The sequence below is a fragment of the Grus americana genome, chromosome 15 (assembly GCF_028858705.1).
Source record: "Grus americana isolate bGruAme1 chromosome 15, bGruAme1.mat, whole genome shotgun sequence".
Lineage (NCBI taxonomy): Eukaryota > Metazoa > Chordata > Aves > Gruiformes > Gruidae > Grus > Grus americana.
In genome coordinates this window covers 18834099-18856327 of record NC_072866.1, presented here as the reverse complement: position 1 = coordinate 18856327, position 22229 = coordinate 18834099, and the positions used below count along the sequence as shown (strand labels likewise).

General features: G+C 38.2%; 1 protein-coding gene, 1 long non-coding RNA gene and 1 other non-coding gene across 16 annotated transcripts in view; 1 reads left to right on the top strand and 2 right to left on the bottom strand.

Annotated features, from left to right (window-relative positions):
- Positions 1-429: 429 nt before the first annotated feature.
- On the bottom strand, positions 430-501 carry TRNAT-CGU (transfer RNA threonine (anticodon CGU)). Its single transcript has one exon. It is a non-coding gene; the product is annotated as a tRNA-Thr (tRNA).
- Positions 502-721: 220 nt separating this feature from the next.
- Positions 722-22229, top strand: part of LOC129213098 (uncharacterized) — a 28848-nt gene continuing 7340 nt past the window's right edge. Inside the window, exons 1-3 of the long non-coding RNA XR_008579357.1 lie at positions 722-741; positions 3318-3413; positions 3565-3657. This is a non-coding gene — a long non-coding RNA (uncharacterized LOC129213098). The remainder of the gene's footprint in view (positions 742-3317; positions 3414-3564; positions 3658-22229) is intronic.
- MRTFB (myocardin related transcription factor B) overlaps positions 9743-22229 on the bottom strand; it is an 80056-nt gene continuing 67569 nt past the window's right edge. For 9 of the 14 annotated variants that reach the window (XM_054842519.1, XM_054842522.1, XM_054842518.1 and 6 more), the window contains 6 exons: positions 20018-21043; positions 18853-19011; positions 15753-15911; positions 15307-15444; positions 13805-13865; positions 9743-11881 (listed from right to left, as the gene is read on the bottom strand). In XM_054842519.1, coding sequence (XP_054698494.1) covers positions 11343-11881; positions 13805-13865; positions 15307-15444; positions 15753-15911; positions 18853-19011; positions 20018-21043 — 2082 coding nt within the window. In that variant the 3' untranslated portion in view covers positions 9743-11342. The remainder of the gene's footprint in view (positions 11882-13804; positions 13866-15306; positions 15445-15752; positions 15912-18852; positions 19012-20017; positions 21044-22229) is intronic. The other 5 variants (XM_054842527.1, XM_054842530.1, XM_054842528.1 and 2 more) reach the window with 3 other exon arrangements.

The following is a 22229-nucleotide window of genomic DNA, read 5'->3' as shown; positions in this document are numbered from 1 at the left end:
GGAGCGCAGGTTTGACTCGTGACATGCAGAAGGAGCAAGGCATTCGCCCGGTGGGTGCCTTCAGGCCCGAGGACGCCAGCATAGCCGGCTGGCAGGGGAGCGGCTGGAGCGCCGCTGCCGCAGGGCTGCGGGCGTTGGGCGCGTTATTTACGCTCCACACGCTGAAGTAAAGCGCCGCCGCTTGCATTCGTGGCGAGCGGTCGAGCCCCCCCCGACCGTTGGCGGGTGCTCTCCCGCGCCCGGACCTGTGCGGGGCAACGGGTCGTTTCGCCCCCTCGGGCAGCACTTCCACCCTCGGTGCCGGGCGAGGTCTCCGCTCGCCCTGGCTGTCGCAGCCACGCAGAGCCGAGGCGCGGGCTCCCGCCGGATCGGCCGCGCCACTTTCCCGTAAAAAGGATGGCGGAAGCTCCCGCCGGCGCAGAGCCGCCAAGGCACGGACGGGGTTCGAACCCGTGATCTTCGGTTTACGAGACCGACGCCTTACCACTTGGCCACCGCGCCTGCGTTGACGGCTTCTCCTGACGCCCTTCTATCGCTGGCGCCACTCCCGCGCAGCGGCGGCGTTGCCTCCCGCCAACCGCGCGCCAACGGCGGGCGGCCGCTTTGGCCACGCCCCCGGCACCCGCCGCCTGCGCCAGCACCTGGCGGCTGTTGGGCGCGGTCCGGCCGGGCGGGGTGGGCGCGCCTGCTTCTCCCTCGGCTGCCTCAGGCGCGGAGGGAGCGGCGGGGGGTTCCTCCTCGGTAGGTGTCTGCTAGGGAGGCGGTGTTTGTGGGAGGGGGGGTGAGAAAAATCCCTCTCTCCGTGGGAGCGGCCAGGAGTCGCCCTGCCCGTCTGTGGAGGTGTCCCGCGTCGGCCCCAGCGAGGCGTCGGGGCCCCGGGGCGCTCCCGCCTCTGGGGGCGGGCGGGTCGGGCGCGGGCTGCAGCGACAGAACGGTGCTCCCCGGGGGAGGGTGCGGTTTTGTTGTGCCGCAGCTGACTGGGGCACGCAGCTGTGCTGCAGCCGGGGTTTTCTTTACCAAAAGATGGCACTCTTACATCGAGATCTGTAAATGTATTGGCAGCAGTGTGGTCTTCCTCAGACCTGAAAGAACAGGTTAGAGAAGGCGGAAAAGAGGCGGGAGTAAAACTGTCCTCCTCGAGAAAAGAAGCAGAAATGCAAAACGTTGGGATAATTAAATGGTAGATATTAAATTAAACTCACTAAATGCCTGGTACTTGTTCCCCATAAAACCAGTGTTGTGAAATGCAGAAAAGTTAACTAAAATACATACTTTTCTAGATTTGGTCTCCTAGATATTTACAAGTGTGACCTGAAAACAAAGCTTTTACTTTTCATTTACTGTTCATTATGGCGATTTCCTTTAAATTCCCTATGAAACTTTTGCTGGACACCCATTATATTCCATCTTCCTGGATGAAAGGAATTTTGTTTATTGACCTGTGGGAGGTACTGATCCCAGATATGATCGTGGTTTTTTGGTGGGTTTGGTTTTTTTTTTTTGTCTGTGGAAGAAGCATGTAAATGTAAACAGAGGTACCTTTGTAAATGTTGAGATCAGAGTTGCTGATTTGGTGGTTCTGTAATGCAGGTGTGTTAAAACACTAATATATCTATACCCTTTTGGGATGTTCTTTGTCATCAGGAAAACTCATGCCTGATAGCTTGACTGAACAAATTTCATTTCTTTAAAAGCTGCCATTTTTCAGCTTCTCCATGATAGCTGTATGTGTGCCTCTGTTTCAGCAGTGATTTCAATTACCCTCACCTGTAGTGAAGGGTGTCTAATTTAAATTACCAGAGTGGATAGTCAGCCCATGTTAAGTGTGTTCACTACTGCCCTGGGATAGCTGTTGGAAAGGTGATTCGTTCTGGTTTTCCAGTCCTTATGGGCATAATTGATGGCCTGGCCAACCTGAATGCTTGCTGGACTTTATCTGCTAGTCTTGCTCATCACTGGCTTCAAAGGACATACCCTCATCTGGCCTATGGAAAGCTGGGAAGCCAGAACAGTACTGTAGTATTCTGCTTCTGTCTTGGTCATTGCGATCGCTGCAGCAATTCAGAAGTGTGATGGTGCGTAGGAGTGGAAACTGCCTCACTGAACTCTCACACCTGTAACTTTTATGATCAGGAGCGACCTCAGAGGCTCAGTTATCTTAGCTGACTGAAGCGTTACTCCTAGTATTACCAAGCTGGCAGCAGGAAGGAGTTTGATTTTAATAAATCATGTTTGATTGATGTCCTTCCATGTCTGGCCTAGTAGCTTATTACAAAATGTGCTCTTTTATATGCCATACTTGCCAGTTGTAAGTTGTCATCACAGTTCCTGTGTAGCTCGTGTCTGTGTTTATTCATGTTTTTGTGTCTTTGTGAGCTGAGAAGTAATTTTGTGATGGGAGGAAACAGAGGGGACTATTTGAATTATATGTGGAATTCATATGAGTTGTATCTCTTCAAATACACTCCATTTTTAATAAATGTATTTGGTTGGCATCAGAAATAGTATTTAATGGTAAAGCAACTTCTAATGCTAAAGTTGTTCCTTAACTCTATGGGGAGATTGAAAGCTTGATTTGAAATCATAAAGATCTTCTAAGTAGATTAAGAGGACATACTTGATTTGTTTTAAAAAAGTTGCCTAGTCTCTGAGCCTAACTTCCTTAATGTGTCTGGAAAAAATGTTACCTATCCAAATAAAGTGCTGTTTAATGGTAAGCTGACTTATCAAAACAATAGCTTTTATAACTAAAAATATAAATTTGATTTAAAAATGTGTAATTGCCTGTGGTTTCTTTTGACAGCTGGATACTTATATTTGAAAGTGTCTTTTATGTTGGTCATTAACCCTTGTTCCAGCTCTGTGTGAAAGCCCTTATTCTTTATGCTCAATCTTCCTTATGCAGTGGTCTCTTCTGACAGACTTTTTTTAAAACACAACATGAATTTCCTAAAGGAAAGTCTTTGGAAGACTCCAGTGCTGAAAAGATAATGTCAGAGATTTTGTTGGAAGGCAAAGATAATCACCAGGCTTCTTTTCTTCCTTCCCGAAGCCTCACTCTTAGGTGTTGCTCTAGGAGAGTGCTTTGATGTCAATGTACAAAACTAGGCCTTTCTACAAATCTCCCCAGATCTCTCAAGGAGCTACAGGGGAACAGTCATATTGATGCAGAGTTTGTGCAACTGTATAACTGAGTTTATAAAGACTTGCTATGGGGTTGCTGGAATACTCCTCAGTTATCAATTATTTAAGCTTAGACTTTGTCCTAGCTTTATGAAAGAATGTTTCTGTTCACTATTTTAACTTTTCATCATCAGCAGTTGTCTTGGAAGGATACAAGAATGATAACAGTGTTATGGTACAGTGGCCCTGCAGTCCTTATTCTGCAGAGAAGACTGGAGAGTCGTCTTCAGGTAACTTTTTATGTAAAGGAAAATATTTCTTAAGAGTTACTCTGTACATTTATCGATAAACACTTAAAGGAAGAAACAAAACAAAAACCACAAACCTTTAGCTGTTGCATCTCAGATGGTCTTCTAATTTGTTTCTTTGATTCTCTTTTAGGAAGTTCTTGGTGGGCTTGTAGACCACAGTATGGAGTGTGGGGAAATGTGTGTGACTTCTTTGCTATCAAGGAAACATCTCTGACTTGAGCCGGTACAAATATTCTAAGAAATATGTTAGTCTTTAGCAACATTTGTATAATACACAACACGCTAATAGGCAGGAGCATATAGCATTTAATATTGTACAAAGACAAATGTGATGATGGCTATTTGTAGAACATGGTTTAATCAGGTTTTATTGAAAACCAGGGTTTAGCTTGTGGAAGAAGTTCATTCAGCATAATCTCAAGCTTCATCAGTCCTTCTTGTCTTGGTGTTTACATCATAATAACTAATATGAACACAGTTGTGGGGGGAGGGTTATGTGTTTATATTTCTTGGTCTTTGCAAAACACTCAAAACCCCAAATTGCCAATTGGCACCAAAACTGTTGGCATCACTCTGATATACATTCTAACTATAAATTCTGTAATGCACAAACACATAGTCAAAAAATGCTGTGCTTGTTTTGCAGTATCTGTGTTTGGTGTATGATACCTGAAGGCAAGTAGGGCATATATAGCCTACATACTTTTATAATGGTTAAAGTTCATAAAGAAAAGGTATTTTATGAAATTTAAAGGACCTATTAGTAAGTTTTAATTTGTTCAGTTTTATGGGTACTACTTACTACTTTATGGGTTTTGTAATACTTGGCTGAGTTTCGATGTCATCAGCATAGAACAGACTAATGAGGAAAGGGTGGGTGATGTAGCATGGAGACTGCCTTCATAAGAAGTATAATATTTAAATGAAGGAACTCAACCATGAAAAGCAGTTTGGTGCATATTGAACAGCTTATAGCTCATTCTCCTGAAGAAATGCACGGAGGTCTTGCTAGAACACAAGCTGAGCAGAATACAAAAATGCAAGTATGAAATAACACAATCCAGCACATCTTGAAAATCCTGGAAGAATTCGGGAAAGTCATGAGCTAAAGTGGGTGTAATTGTGTCTACATCAGAAATAATTTTCTAATCCTTTCTTTGCCTTATTGTAGTTCCAAAATATCCCTTAATTTCTCACAGAATAGTCTTACTCTTTGTACTTACTTGTCTTTTTACAAATTCCTTTTTATTGTTAGAGAATTACAGGTAGCTGCTATTCAGAAAAATGTGACACAAACACTTTTTACTTTCTTGTTAAATTCAAGATTAGTACTGTAAAGTATAAAAAAGAATCACTATTTTGTAGCTGATAAGACCATATAAACTTACTTCAGGATTATTTCTGCGTCTGTGACAATGTAACTCAATTGCAGAAGTCTGTATTGCAAGGTGAAATACACCCAGTAATCTGCAATGATATTTTAATAGTTTTTTTTACTTCACTCTGACAGGCCTTAAAGGTTCATTTGCATAAGTGAACCAAATATTGTATTGTATCTGTGTGGATTGATCTGAGCAACTCGGTGGAACCATTCCATCAGTCTACTCCAGGGCAGCGACAATGAGAGGTTCACAATAGGAACATGCATGTCTCTGGACTGCCTCATTTAGTCTGTATTTTGCATTGCCTTTCCCCCCCCCCCCCCCCCCCCCGAAAAAAAAAAAAAAATCTCACTTGGAGTGATGCAGAAACTCTAGGTTTTTTCCTTCTTCCTTTTTCACCCTGGCACTGAGAGTCAGAACAATATTGGAGCCCTCTTGTCTCCTTTGTTGTTGCTTTTATAGGTGACTTCAGTGTTGCAGTTAGTTCCTCTCTCCATCAGCAAAAGGTGTGGACTAGTCCAAGAGATTATCCTTAGAGAATTTTGCTAGAGACTTGATTCTGTGGTTGACAAAGATATGTACTAGAGTCATACTGTATTTTCCCAAGTCTTACCACAACATCTTGAGTTTTGATCAATTTTTCTTTTTGAGGGGGATGGGTTTAAACTAGTGCTTGTTCAGTGATCTCTTTAGTACCCCTACGCAGTCATACGTGGTCAGTATATGCATTATATAACTTTAAATTCCTCTTCTGTGCTAGACCTAAGAAGACTTTTTAAATAAGGTGTGTCGCTCTTGTGAAAAAGAACAAGGAATGTCCAAAATTACTTAACACTTCTCTGCAGTAGTTAGTACACTGTCAGAGCTTCTTAGGTTTGTGCAGTTAACACAATGGTTACTCTCTGGGCAGCCCAGGAAAAGCACTCCGTTCCAAACTGCTCATACCGTCTAAAAAGTACTATGGCAGGATAGGTATTCTTGGAAGCTTAGGTTTTAATGACTGGGCTGAGCCAAAGAAACAGTCATTTTTTAATGAACTAGTTAGTAGAGGAGATGGGGGTGTGTGAACCCCAGCAGCTGCACATCATGAAAACACAGTTACAAATTACAAAATTAGGACTGTATTGCTTATGAGCTATATAAAAAGGTCATTGAATACAATTATTTTAATTTTTATGAAGCCACTTCATTTAAAATATATTGAAGAGTATCACACATTTTACCTGTGTGTTACATAAGATAAAATCCTAATGTATGCACAAGTGTATTTTTTTTTAAATGACAAAAGTATTGAAAAGTCTAGGTTCTTACCCTACCTTTTCTTGAGAAAAGAATAAAAAACAGGAAAGGAATTAATATAATAGTATTGCTTAAAAAAAAAAAAAAAAGTCCAAACCTAAACTTTGAGAGTTCAGGAAATCTCTATTCTTACAGAATTTGGCTCCGATTATGAAGACGTCATTCTTTTGGAGTTTGTCTTAGTACAGATTTCATTCTTATACTTAGAACACAGGCCAACTGTTTCTGACTCATAAGAGTCAGATTTTTTATTATTATTAATGGCATTTTCCCCTTTTAAGTAGTAACCATGGACAAATAAACACAGTTTTCCTTTTTTATTTGAGACACTTAGCAAAAATGCTGAAATATCAAACATTTCCTCTGTAGCTACAATATTGGCACTATGTACAAAATATTTGATAAATGTAGTACACATATAAAAATACAGTATGCATTACATATATACAGTACAATGTGCAAAACATATGGCATTCAACATATGGAATTGATTTTAGGGGTGCAAACAGCAAATACAAAGGCATCATGGTTTCTTATAGAAAGGCAATACATAAACTGACGCCCTGATTGCCATAATTTGCATTTAGTAAAGTAGTGCTTAAACGAAAAGGGCCCTAGAGACAGGTGTCTGTTGTCTTCTTTTCACAAAATGAGATGCTAAGACATAATTATGACTATGAAAAAAAAAAAGAAGAGACACACCCATTAGGGTTAGTGTTATTTCTACTGCAAGCAGTACTGTGAAGAAAAATCCTATCTGGAAAAAGCCTGTGCTATTACTTAATACAAATTTCTCAAACCACAAAAAGAAATCTGTACTGTTAAACATCAAAAACAGATTTGAAAATATCTACATCATTAGTTTTAAAAAAGTATGGATAATACTTTTGGGGATTTAATTTCCTATGCTTCAAAATACAAAGCGCCTCCTTTGGCAATATGAATGGCACTGCTTTGGTTCCTATTTAAATTTTTATATTATTATAATTTATTTTAGGCTGTCTTTTGAATATCTGAGCTGTATTTTTTTTTTATAAAAATAGTGTGATTATATAGTTATTAATCATTCCCTGCTTTTTATTGAGAATTTCCTCTCATAGCTAGAATGGCTTTTTTGGCTACATTTCTACAAATACACTTATGTGCTTTTAACTTAAAAAGTCTTTATATTCAGTATTGGACACTACAGAATGATGTAGATGTCTCTTTTTTTTGCACTTTATTCCTAGCTTCTGGTATAAAAGGAATAACTGAGATTACTTCAGGTTTTAATGGAGCTCTTTATTGGTCATGTATATACTATATGCAACTCCATTCCACATATCTCTCATAAAAAACCCATCTGTAGTATGGTCTAGAAACCATCAAAAGGCAATTTAGTAGACCACAATGTAAGGAATTTTAACAGAACACTTAATAGAGATAAGTGGAAGAAGTTTTTTTCCAGTTTTAATAGAATTTGCTTTAAGTTTATAATACACTGAAGATGCCATCCAAATAATAATAGTTTACATCAGTGAGCTTTACTGTGTTCTGATTACGTAATGCTCTTCCAGTTAAATGTATTCAGTGATTGCATTTTCTCTGCCATAAAAACAGTTCAGCAGCTTGTGCTTCATTTCCAATTACAGTGCCTACACTTTTCAGGCATCTGAATGTTTGAGATTACATAACATATAAGTTTAATATTGAAACTTATATTTTGATCACCTGCTCTTTGAACATAACTCCTGTTGGTGAATTTAGAAATACCTTGGAAAGAAATTTCAGTATTAAGTAGTGATTATTTCTAAAAGCTGTGGCATCAGCTTTTTAAAGGTCTGATTCTTCAAGCCCACATTGCTGGATTAGACTCTAAATTTCTGTAGAGAACAACTGCCATAAATCCATTTTATTCTCAGAGAGAACTGCTAAATTTATGACAATGATTTATTAACTATTTATAATGTTAAACAAAATTTTGCCTGTAAACTTACTTGTTTTAACTAATGCTGAATGGCACTAAAAGTGCATAACAAATACCATTTCTGTATTAAACACAGGCTGTGACTCCGCTTGATAAACATTAGCCTTGTAAAATATATGTCTGAGCTTTCTCTGTGTCTAGAAGTGTAAACACTAACTTTTGATTTTCGCACTGCTAAAACGGTATTCTTAATTACTTTGAAGGATCTTCTAACAACACATTTGATAGGATGTGTTCTGTTAAGTATACTGCAGCCATTAAATGGCAAATTTAGGGCCAGTGCATTCCTTTGCAACTGTTCTCTTAATGAGAAATATATTCAGTTCTGTACAGTCGAACTGCACAGTCATGATCAAATTTCTAAGATATATCTGTGTTACAAAAATTGTCATGTAAAACATGCACACACAAAAGTCTAAGCAAAACCTATTTCTGCCATAACAGGCATATATAACTATGGCAAATATATCACATTTCAGAACAAAGTCTAAAGCAAACCATTGCATATAAGGTTTAATACACATAATTCTGAAATGTACAAAAAAATCACACAGTCCCTACACTAGAATATTTGTACTTTAAAATGATCCCTTAATTTTTAAATTTTTTTTAAGTAGACTTTTAGAGTAGAAAGCTATACTGTACTGATAACAACACAACTGTTTGGGTTTATTTCTGCACATAGATTCCTATGGATTAGTTAACATTCTACACTGCCAATATGGATAGTTTTGTAGCAAGATGACTTTGCCAGTTTTAAGCTCTATTTACATGCACATCAAAAATGACAGTACAGTTGCTCTAGGTTAATTTGTGCTCTAAAGATTAAATTGCTTGCCTCTTATTTAATCAAAAGGCAGGGTCAAAAAAGGGTTACTCTAACCACACGTATGTGGTATGATGTCTGGTGTATCACACATAATAAATTGACAGTACTGCAGAACACTAAATTTCATTCAAAGTTGTTCCTGTCAGACCAGGAGTCCTTAATTCTTATTCTCCTTACAGCTGAGGGCACTTAGTATCTCAGATATTAACTCCCAAGATGAAAAGGAATGCAAAAAGTTGAATGTATTTGTTCAATACTATTGAAGAGTCCTATACCATCAAAATTTAAGGCAGACAGTCCATGTGTAATATTGTACTCAAGTATTGTAGGCACAGCAAGAAGGAATAAGGAAATATGTCTTTCAACTTCATCTTTTGTTGTGTAAATCTCGGTAGATTGTTGTTCTGTACTTAGTTTCAGATTAAAGTAAATCCTGGCCTGTAAAACTGTTGAAGATATATAATGATTTAAAGTGTTGGTAACGGATATGATGCAAACATACGATGCCAGCTTAAACCCTGAATCAATGATATAATCTACTATTTTATCTGAAACCAATGGAATTCTGCAATATTAATAAACCAGACTGCACTGTGTATCTGGAGACATAAATTTGCAGTTAATACCACAACATTTTCTGAGAACAGTATTTTGTTTGACATTAACATGATTGTGTTGTGTTGTGTTTTTTTTTTAAATATGATACAGGTTGCTAAATAGTTAACAGCTACTTTCTGTTTTTGTTATTTCTTTGAGACTTTTTTGATACATATCATTCCTCTAAGAAGTAAGCAAAAGCCTCAGGGCACTTTTTCATTAGTTCCTACAAAACTTTATTTTTGAAGGTTGGTGGTGAGGAAGGAATTCTGCAATGAGATCAATTTTCAAACTAGAAAACATAGCATGTTTCTGTTGTTCATGAAACAGGGGACTGTTTCCTTTTATCTTAATTTAGGAATTCCCTAATAGGAAATAATTCCAATTTTATGTTTGATTATCAGCCTATGTCATCTATGGCAACATTTAACAACTATTACCTGAGAGACAACCATAGAATTACAAAATATTTTACTTCTATTTACATTTTTTGTTTTTCCAACTGCTTTCATAATAGATTCTGGAAAAAAAAAAACCAAACCAACTAAGGGCTTTAAAAATATTATTTTCATGTGCTGTGAGGTAAAAACTTAATTTTTGCTATTATCTGTTTCAGATATAAACTATGCCTTCTTATCACAAACCAGTATATCCTGATACTGCTTATTAGCCTTTTACAGTTTTCCATAAGTGTGTGCGCTATTTAGGATTCTCACTGAGCAGCTTCTCTGTTTGGCTTCCCTGATGATATGTAGTGGTAGACAAAGCTGTTCAATAGTCACTAAGAAATGATGAGTGTCCTGTCAGTACTGTCCCCTGCAACTCAGTCTGATCCTACAAACATCTTTTACTGAGGGCACTGGGACTATTCTTGCATAGATGCTTGCAGGATCATAGTGCACAACAGCATTAATTAAACTTTTCTAATTCCTCAAACTGTTCTAATACGGTGAGATACTGCTTCAGTGATCTAACAATATCCTCAAACACAAAGTAAATTAGGATATTTATTATTTCCATTATAGTAATCTTTTGTTTAAAGACCACTGTTCCCCTCTGTTTGCAAAAATAAGCTATATAAAGTTAAAAGTATACAAATAACTGTCCGATATACACATTAAAACCTAGGTATTGAATCCAGAGCATTGCTGTACAAAATTCAGTGTTCTCAGTATTACCTGGTGTAGCTACAGTGGATTTCTTGCAGTTACACTTAATGTCCTTTTGGATGCGTTATATTCTACCCTCATGATTAAAGCCTGGGGGAAGAGTTTTAAAACCCACAAAACCAAAATATAAAAACAACTTGAACAAATTAAGAGACTAGATATATGAAATTTCACTGAACCAGTCAGTGCTTCAACGTGCCTTTGCCCTCCCAATTAATTCTGAACCTGGCTCAGGCTATCCACAGGAACAATGAAGCGCAGTGATACCTCACCCTCCCCCAAACATTTGCTCACTGTGTCAATACAGACAGTTGAAACCTCACGTTTTCTTCTTTAAGTTTAGCCATGTTGTGTTGCTCATTTAAGCATTACGAAGTCACAGACATAACTTCTTTCTTAAATGTTTGTGATGCATTTACCTTGGGGGTACTTTTCATCAGTAAGTACAATCTTTCTTGACTTGAGAAACACAGCTCTCAGAGGGCCCTGATCTGCATTACTGATAGGAGCATAAAGTAATTCACTGTTGTAAACATGAAAATCAATAAGGAGTTAGCTTCAAGCATTTGTTCTTCCAAACATTACTGTCTTAATTTATCTTAACTGCAATCAGGTATAATAATGGACCTCTGCTGTAAAAAGACTTGCAGGTTGTGTTCTCGTAGTTTAATCCCAGTGCAACTGCAGATCTTGGGGATCTAGAAAGTCAGTGGAAAACACGCTGGGGGCAGTAGAACTGAGAGGAGTGAGTCCAGATGAGGAGCTGGGCATTGTAATGTCTAGCCATTCCATATTGTCCAAATTTGTATCGGGAAGGTCAAGAGACAGACAAGAATTATTAGTGGTAAACTGTGGGTCAGATGTTTCCATGGGCGAATGAGAGTGATCTAAAATGCTGGAGTGATTAAGCAGATCATTCTGGAGGTCTTCAATTAAAGAAAATGACTCTCTGTCCTCATTACCGCTTGTCAGTTGAGGAATTTCATTACCTGATGGTAAAGTTCCATCCAAGAGGGCTTCAAGTTGGTTTTCCAAACTTACAGACAAACTGGTTGTTGGCTCTAAGGACACAGGAGGAGGGGCCATTTGGATTTGTGGTGGTGGGCGGGATATCACTGTATTCACTGGCATTGTAGTGATGTTAGCTGTTACTGGTCTCATTTTAGAAATGGGAGATGGTTCCTCCTTTATTGGAAGGGAAATCTCTGTAATAAAAAAAAAAATCCATTATTGAATTTAGAAAAGATAACAACATATATCCTCAGGCTTACAACTTCCACCCCTTTTTTGCCCTCTTTGAGATGCATCCATGTGAACGTGATGGAGTAAGAGTAATTTTGCTGTTCTCATAATACAAATGCTATATACATCAGACTATGTCAGGTACTCTATGAACAACAAAGCATTTTAAAACAAGCTCCAGAGTTCTGCTTTTGGTCAAATTAGAATATTTATATTGATGAAAAAAGGAATGATTTTCTAGATATTAGATTTACCTCCTTTATGTTTATAGTTCTTCTAATTAGAATAATTATGGGACCAACACATTTCCTCATTTAGAGGAGAGTACCTGAACCAATTTTCAGTTCCATCCCTGTTCAGTGCTGTGTCCACCTTGATGAATTAGAGTATAAGAGAATGTGATTAGGATGCATTTATTTCTGATTCTAGAACCTAAAACTACTCTTCTGTCAAAAAGTTCCACGTACGATAGAGGCAGTAACAATAAAAGGAAATAAAGCAAAGACATTTCCAATAAATTCTTATATGCAAATGGAATCCAAAAGTAAGATTAGGCAGACCAGAATATGGAAATAAATCCTCTAGCACAGATGATGTTTCTCCCAGCAAAAATATACCTGACAATGTATTTTGCACCAGTTCTCCAAGCAAAACCCACATTCTTAAAACTTATAAGAGTATCTATTGAAATAACTGCTTAGTAAAAGCAAAGTGTTACTAAACGGACCCTCTTACTCTCTTGAAGTACATTAATAAATGAAGCATTTTTCAGAATAGGACTTATTACATAAGTGCAAGAGCCCTGAATGCTTTCCTTTGTTTTTCATAAAGATCAGGAAACATTTCCTTTTTTATGGGAACTTAAAAAATGTGGAGCAATTGTTACCTTTAAGATCAAGTAAGTTTAATAATGTAATGCTCAAAGCAAGTATTTAAGTAAGCACACCAATGTTTCCTATGCCCTCTGTTCCAGAGGTAGAACTTCAAACTACCCGTGCAGTATTTTAATAAAAGCACTGAAAGCATTTTTGATTTTTAGCTTGATTTGTTCACTGCACAGGTCACTGTCTACTCCATTTTCTTCAGCTGACTTTGCAATTTGCTTTGAAAAAGAGAAAACACTTTGACATTTAGAATATGGCTAAAACCTTCTAATAGTCTACAATCTGTCACTTATATCCTGGCATTCACTGCTGTCAAGATCCTTATATGAGAGTAGTACAAAACACTAATCTAATTGAATTGCTTGACACCAGAACATTTCCCAGTATTGTAACAGCTTAGTCTACAAAGCCTGCTTATGCCCGAAAGCCTCCTCCTTTTACTGCAAAGCTACTTTGTATATTACTTTAGTTATTTCAGTTCCCTTCTGATAGCTCCTTCATTTTAACTAACATGGGAAGTTGTTATTCATTAATGTCTCTATGTAGTTCATACATACTTTTTCCACTAATGCAACTTTGATGTTCAGAGTTCATAATATATTTAATAAAATTTTACTATCAACATGCTTTAATTCTTACTTTTTTTTTGGTGTAATTTCAATATGCATTATATGGACTTGCTCAATTTTTCCAATTTTGATAAGATACATCTGTGCTAACCTAAGGTGTTATTTTAATCATTTGAATGCTGTGTGGATTATTGCAAAGGTCTGCCTGGGCTGATTTACAAGCAGAGAAGTTCCAAAGCAGGTTGACTGTATGTATTTTGGTGAATTTTTTCTTTAATAGATAATTACTGCAAACTTTCAGAAATACTAGTTTCATCCATGCTGGATAGCTTCTACCTCCTCTGCCTGGAAGACTTCTTTCCTTTGATTATAGCACTGAGTTTTTATTATCAGGTTTTAAATCACTACATCACACAGATGTCAATTAGCTTACCTCCACTCTTGATGAGAATGTCAAAAAGATCATCCATCTGCTGACTGTGCGCACTGGAAAGCTGTAGTGCATGAGAAAAGGATTATTCTTTTTTATGCAGTATTTTTTCCTAAGCTGATTTATCCTAGCTTCTCTCAATACCACATAAGTACTAACCTATGATCAAGACTAAAATTCTTCACATGAAACCATCTATCTAGAAAACAGAGAAATAGTTTGGAGAGAGACTTGTAATCCCTGTGGTCAGTTTCAGTACAAAGGAATAGGGAAAAAAATGTGAAAAGCAAGACGAAGATTTCATGAAGGCAACCTAGAAGAGAGGTGCAGAAAACTAAGGATAAGAAGGAGAATTACAAACCCTGTTTTGTAGCAGGGTAAGTATCTGGAATAACCACAGGACTTTGGGGGTGCACCCTGACCTGCTTTCTCTCAGAGATATCCTGTGAACAGCCATCATGTAAGATGCATTTTGTTAGGTACTTTTTTTTTTTTCCAATTTGTAGATTCACGTTCTTTTCTTTTTTTAAAGGGGAGGAAGCTTTCATCAACAGTTTATCTGTTTGTTTTAAACAACCATCTCTCGAATATCTGAACCTTAGGCAAAAGGTAACAAAAAACCCACAAACCCATTCTTTCAAAAATGGTCTAGGAAAAGTGGAGACTTTTATGATGGTCCCAAAACTAAAACAGTGTTTTAAAACACTGGTTATACTCTGGAGATGGGAAGTAATTTGTCATTTGGAGATCTAGCTCCTGAAAAGAGGCACTTCAGTAACTAGTAGTGACAGAATTGTTTAAGACGACCTGTGTGCCTTCACTGTAAGGATGTCTCACACATGCCAAGAACATACCAAATGGCATTAGATACCCATGCTTGTGCCTGAGTGTCTGCCACCACAAACCCAGCAACCAGTGCTAAGTTGCTACAAGGTTTTATCTCTTGGGACAGTTCTGAAACGCTTGAGGTTAGGGATGCTCATTAGTTTTGTTTGCAACTTTCCTCCAACATAAAGGGTACTGCAGTAAACTGACAAAGCACTCCGTAGGATTATTCATCAAGCTCACTAAACATAGACTCTTCTGAAGCAAGCATCTATGCTCAGGTATATATATGTTTGCCTGTGTGTGTATAAACACGCACACATTCTCCTCAAGTTTACTCACTTTGGAAAATACGAATATATTGTCTCTCTTTTAAGTCTGAAGTTTCGGTATCATACATCCTTGAAACAAGTCATTTGAAGCCTAGTTATTGTTAAGTAGCAAGAGCAGCATTATCCCAATTATATACATCATCAACTGGATAGTGTAAGACTTATTTACATGTCCATTGCTTTAATAAAAAGAATCATGAAACAGGAGTCCTGTATTTAAACAGAGTTATGAAAATATTAACAGGATACGTTAGAAAATCTTGACAGCAAACAAGAACTAAAGCAATGGCTTTGATAACCCTGAAGAAAAAAATGTGTTTAATAGACTAAACAGGAGAAAATAACTACCTCACGGTGCGATGTCTGAATATTGCGGGTCTGTTTTATGGCCTCTTCATAACGAGGAGGATCTTTTGTCTTGGATGCTGTGTTGTTGAAGAGGGACTGTTGAACAATATAAGGCTGGGCTTGAGATGGAGAGCCAGGCTGCGTGAAACAACAAAATAATGACTAACCAGTATGTTCTAGTGAATTCAATATGTATCAAGTTCTACAGATAATCCTATTCTGTCGTACCAATCTACATATTTACAAATAACAATAGCATAGGAAATCAGAGGGATAAAATAATAGTTTCTTTTTTTCTCTCTCTCGCACACACACACTTATGCATTATTAAAATCTACAAAACATTCTTCCTCCTTGAGTGAACTGCAGTATGTAGAGAGTCACATGTTATTTAAGAATAATAATATAAAACTGAAGTTTATGGAACATTGTTGGGCTAATCTTACCTTATTAGGAGTAGCAGGTCCATTCTGCACAGAGGGAACCTGATTACCACCAGTGTGAATGTTAGAGTTTGGTATTTTATTAATAAAAGATTGTGAAGGTGTTGTAACCGGTGCAGTCTGATAGGAAAATACCGTATTTGATGTGGTAGGTGGAAAAACCTGTAAAGGATTAATATATCAGTCTTAGCTTGTGGGGTTTTTGGGGGTTTGTAGTTTGTTTGGGTTTTTTTTTAATTAATAACATTAGGTAAATGACATTAATAAAGTTGAAGTTTTTTTTTTTTAAATACTTGTTTGCTTACATTTCCTATTAAGGGAATGTTATTGATTTTTTTCCCTCCAGTGGACTAATTTGTAAATCTAGAACAATTACTCTTTGAAAGAAACTGTGGTAAGACATGCTTTCATTCACCACTGATAACTATTTTCCTGTGATTTTCCAGGAAGCCAGAGAAAGTGTAATATCATTTTTCCAAAATACATTCAGAAAAGTATGGAACAGTTTAATACAGTATGCATGATTTCCCCACCTAGTGGACAGTCAATAAAGTTAACTTATTTCTGGCATGATACAAACTAATATATGTACCCACACTTGTCCTATGCTGCCTGTTTTAAGACAGAATGGTTTTGTTTGTGCCATATAATTCTAATTTCTTTTAACTACAGATACCTATGAGTAGTAAGGGAGAGGCAAAAGATGTAACTGATGAACTTGGATATCAACTGTAAATTTGGTTACTGGTATACAAACTTTATTTCTTCAACTGATAGTCCATACACTTATCCTACTTCTCATATTTTTAAATTAAAGGGAGAGGAAGAGGAGCTATGAATGTATGAGTGCGTAAGATTGTTCTTTTAAATTCAGTATCTCTCCCCGATACCTTTATGAGAAAGGTGTGATGAATCTTAGATCGGGGACAGAGATGAAGCTAGGATAAGCTTTGTGGAGTACGGTCTGAATACCAAATTAAGACTGCTGTGAGAGGGCTTAATGCATTTTTTTTTTAGCAACCTGGGTCATCTGTGTGAAAACTGTTGTACTTTCCAGCTGTCTACCACTCACGTGAACAACTGTGGAGGTGTCTCCTTATTACTGAATGAATTTAAGAACAAGGGTCATCTGGTAGCTAGACTGTCAAGAGACACCTCAAGCATGTAGGAGAAAATAAATGGAATAATCAGCTGGTTTGCATGAAAATCTGAGCTACCTGAGAAAATCCAGATGGATTCAAGGGAAACCGATTATGGAAAACAACTATTTATGGAGGTGAACGCTATTAGGAAGACCAACTTCACTAAAAAGTGTTAATTACTCACAGTTCATTAGCTCAATCCGCCTGCTAATCCAAGCCTCATGAAAGGCAAACAGCAGACAGGTAGATCTAATGCTGAATGCATGAAGACTGTCCTGATCTGCTGTATCACATGAGTATTTTACATTCTGATGTAAAAAACCAGCGCAATTATGCTGTCTAGTTTCCTGTGTAAAAGATGGCAGTAAATGTGTGAGAAAAACAGCTAGGATGGCTAGGCTGTTCAGTTCCAGGATAGCCAGATGCAGACTGAAGTCTGCTGGCAACTATGTGGTCTCCATGATGTGAATAGGGGGAAAGACCAGAGGGTACGATTCTTTGTTGTCTCCTGCAATCATTTCAAGGAACTTCTAGACAGCAAAGGAAGAAAACTGCTAGTCTCTGGCACAAGTACATGCCTCAGGATGACTGGAAAATTTCTATTTGGGACCTGTCGAATTAACAAGATAAGATGAACCCCTCACCAAATCCCAGAGAACCTGGGTAAAATCTGCTTTTTTGGCTATACGTAAATTTTGACTTATGTAGGATAACCTCAATGTCCATGAAATGAAACAGATTGAACAAGCAGTCTGAAGAGTGATGATGCTCATTTAGTTGTGTTCCCCTTTATTAGCCAGCTATCGGGAGAATGGCAGGGCATAATCATACATCTTCTAAGATAAATTCTTATCTGAAACAAGACCCTTAGCAGAAGCAGATTAGAGAACGCTGCACACAGGTAGAAGCCCCAAGTCACATCAGAACATGGGTTTTATGATGCATTTTTGTAAACTGAAATATAAACTTTGAAGGCTGAGATATTTTGTAGCAGTTACATAACATACTGTAAAAAATTACCCTCTTCATCCTGAAATTTCACTTGTTTCTGAATTATCCTTTCCTTGGGACAGGCTGAAAACACATTGTTCTCCTAAGTGATGGGAGTCTTAAGAGTTGATAGCAGTGATAAGGAAGCAATAAAGGTCCAAAACCAATCTCCGAGTTCCCAGTAATAGGGGTCAGCTTGGAAAAGGCTCAAGGGAGAAGAAAGCCTTTTCTTTTGTGATTGGTGCTGGTGGGTTGGTATCAGTTACCATATGAACACAACTGGATTGGCACTCACAGCTGTACATCCAAGTGCTGATGAACATCTGTTTTGGAATGGGAGATTTCAGAGCTGATTGTTTTGGGTAGAGAGGAAGAGAAGGATCTCTCTCTGAATCATTCCCTGCATTCCTCAGGAAGCGATGTATCGTAGGTATGGTGGGGTTTTGACTCACTGGAGTTGCCATCCTTAGTATCTAAGGCCATAGCTTTCTTTGTAAGTAAGGAAGAAATCAACAAAGAAAGTAGGAAAACTAAAAGCAACTCCTATAAATGAATAAATCTCTGAAGCCATAGGTAAAAGCTTTCTCTTAAGAACTGCCTACAACTATCTTCCATTTTGAGCCAGTGGCAAATAAGAGAAACTGACTGGGATACCTGGTACATCACTTGTGCCAAAGCATGAGGAAGAACTAAGTAAGAGTGGTGCCATAAGAGTACCATTAAAATAAAAAAAAAAAAATCTTTAGCCTTATGTATTTATTTGCAACTGAAAAGTAAAGTCCTGCACAGACTAAAATTTTGGCAAGAGAAGTACAAGCCCATTGTATCACACAGCAAAACCTGGTACAGAGATGTTAGGTGACTTGATCATTTATATATGATGCAGATGACACATAAAAAAGATTCTAAAAGCACTGCCTAGAATTAGATTACAAAACTATTTATCATAATGCTTATTGCTATCCACAAACCTTTCTGATTTGTTGGGTCTGACCAACAAGTGCATGCTGCGTGATGGCATTTTGTTTTGATTGTGGAGTATGCATCTGAGGTGCTGTCTGGACCAGGCCAGAGGAAGAAATAGGAGCAGGTATTTGTGATGGGGTCTGTATTCCAGCTTGTGACTGAGCCTAAAGGATGAAGATAAAATACTTTCATTATTCATATCTCACAGTAAGTTACATCATGTAAAAATCTGTTGCATAGATTATGCAGAATAGCAATAGCAGGTATTCTGGGAAGGATGACTGTGAACTGTGTATATGAGACAAAATTTTTACTAGTTGGTAGTGGTAAGTTCCCAGCTAAAAGGAGGTGTTTATTTTGCCAATAGAGTTTAAGAAAGATAAAGACAAACTGGAGAGGGTCCAGTGGAGAGCAATGAAAATAATAAAGAGATAGAGCATAACCAGTAAGAAAGGACTATAAGAACTGGGTTTGAGTAACCAAAAAGACAACTGATGATGCAACAAAAAGCTTGTTTTTAAGAAGATCATAGTAGTTTTCAATGGCCACTGAAATTTTAGCTGGTAGTTAGGAAAACTTTCTGTAATATCAGTGAAGTGAAATACAAGAACAAGCTGCTTAAGGTTGTTACAGAATTCTAGCAGGATTTTAGAACAATTTAGACAAAGATCTGTCTCGGTGTGTAGCTACCAGGAATAGTTCTTGCACTGTGGACTGTGGTGCCCACGCCCATCAGAATTTTACAGCCCTCGTAAGTATTACTAAATGTGATGGTGCACATGCTAGCACCAAACCCTAGGCCCACAACATGCCACAACAGCCAAGCACGCAGTGGAGCCGAAAGAATACTTTGCTGACACAATAACCATGTGGGTGGCAAGGGCTATCATCTAGCTATGTCCCAATAATGCCACTGGGAAGCATATACTTAATTCTGCCTTAGACCAACAGGTTAAACTGAGCATCTGGGAACAAAAGTCACAAAGCAAGCAAGCACTAGAAGAAGTTATAAAGAGACTGGCTCTTAAGTTTTTCTACTCTTTTTCCTAAAGCAGAAACAGGCTAAGCCTGATTTTTAAGTTAATCTTAGAAGCAGCACATTTGCCTATTTATACTACATCATGCAAATAGTGCCATGCAGTTTACATGATGAAAAAACCCCACCCTTACCTGCAACTTTATATTTCCAACTGGTAGCTGCACTGCAGTGGTAGAATTCGGTCCCTGGATAGACAGTGGAAGGAGCAGCTGTGCAGTTCCTTGGGTAGTTAATAAAGCTTGAGGTTGGGCAACAACTGCAGTTTGTGGCTGCCTCTGTGCATTAACATAGAATTGAGAAATGGCATTCTGAGGTTCGGCTTTGGCCACAGGTATCTCCTGCTTGATAACAACCGCCTTTTTGGCAACTGGATTCTGGCCACTAGTATATACCGATTGTCCTAAAGTATGACTAGCTACAGGTACAGACTGACTTGTACTAGAGCAGTCAGTAAGAGCATTTTCATCTTTGACAGCAGCATTGAATTGCTTCTGTTCCAAAGCAGCTGAGTTACCAGAAGCCTGAGACTGTTGCTGTTGTCCCCGTTTTTCAACCTCAAGTTGCATTTTCAGTACTTCCACAAGTTTTTGCTCTTGTTCCAGTTTCCTTTTGAGTTCTTCAATCTGCTTTTCTTTTTCTTGAAGCTTGCGGTCCTTTTCTGCAACATCGAACTCCATGGTTGAGATGCTTCCACTACTGCGATTCTGATTATCATCACTCATATTTGCTCTTAGTGGTGAAGTACTTAAGAACTGGGATGGTGACATCATGGTCATCATCTCTGTGAAAGTATCTGCCATACTAGTATCATCTGTGCTTAGACTAGATTGTTCTGAAGGAGAGGGAGATATAGGCAAAGGAGAGCTAATGTTTTCAGTATTTACTACTTTGCAGCCAGATCCGGTAGATGTCTTTTCTGGAGGAAAGCTGGATATCGTATTAGCCACTGGTTTATTTAGTGCTGCAACAGGAAATGCCACAGTCACTTCCCCAGTGTTACCTGTGGCCCCAGTAGAAGTGGTTACTGTAACAGAGCTACTAGTAGCAACCCCATTGTTATTAAGATCTTGATAGGGTTTCAGACGCTCAATAAGATCTGTTTTTGTTCCAGACACTGGTAATCCCCTCAATTTCAACTCCATTTTAAGCTCCGCTACCTGAAATAAAGCATGATAGCAAAAAAAAAAAATATGTTGAGACTATATACCTTATTACATCTTAGTAAGAAATATTCTTTTCCAGCACATCCAGTAGTTATTACACCTCTGGGTTCTGACAGCATGCATGATCCGTGAGCACATTTCCATGACCTGCTACTTACTTTCACTGTTTTAAGTGGCCGAAACCTCACTCATGTTCAGTTGTTGTACAATAAATAGTAGCAAAGTTATGCTGATTTTTCATAAATATTCAAAATGGGAAAATGAACATACAGCTCCAATTCTGGGCTAAAAAACTTCTGAAGCAAACCCGCAGACAATGGCAGTGGTGCAGCCATCACTAGCAGGCTGAAACCCTCTGTTACACCATCAAGACAGATCTATTTCTGAGAAATTTTATCAGGTCAGTTGGATGATTCAATAGACCCACCAAACGCAAAAGGCGCGCTCTCTAATTAGCAACTGAACAGTTACAGCTATATGCCATCTGGGTTTCTTTTACAAACATAGAAATTACAAGCAGTCAAAATTTATCTAATTTTTGATAGAAAAATGTTCTCAATTTTCTAATAAGCTTACAGACAAAGTGAAGTGCAAATGTGTTAAGTGTAAATTAATTCTGTGCTTCAAAATACCAAAAACAATGAATGGCTTTTGTTTATGATATACATACACTGCATCTAATTGTAGAGTGTTTGGGCTATATGTATGCCAGAATCAACTCTAAAAGAATAAAAGGTAGTGACCTCAGTAATATTTCAGTACTTTGCCAGTCTAGAATTTTAAGTTACAGGTCTTCATGATTTGGAAATTCTGAAAAATCACAGCAATCCATTTGTATAACTGTGGCAGGTGCACCCGCCCTGACAACGCCACAGTTTGAATTACGCAGTTTCAGTTGACAGGAGACAAAGCTGAAGTCTTTGGCCCATAGGGACCTATGCGACCATATATATGACCACAGGTCAGATCCGAATTGGGTATAAATGGAGTCCCAGGAGAGGCCCATCTTGAGTTGGTCTCCCTCAGGACAGTGGGTCTGCGGTCGGAGGCGCTCCCTGTGGGTTGGGATGCCACCTACGGCTCATCTTCTGTACAGATTGAGAGACCTCGTCTTACACAGGTGAGTGATTTTGTGCATTTTGGGTCATCAACCATAAACCTTAGGATCTCTTAAGTCAGC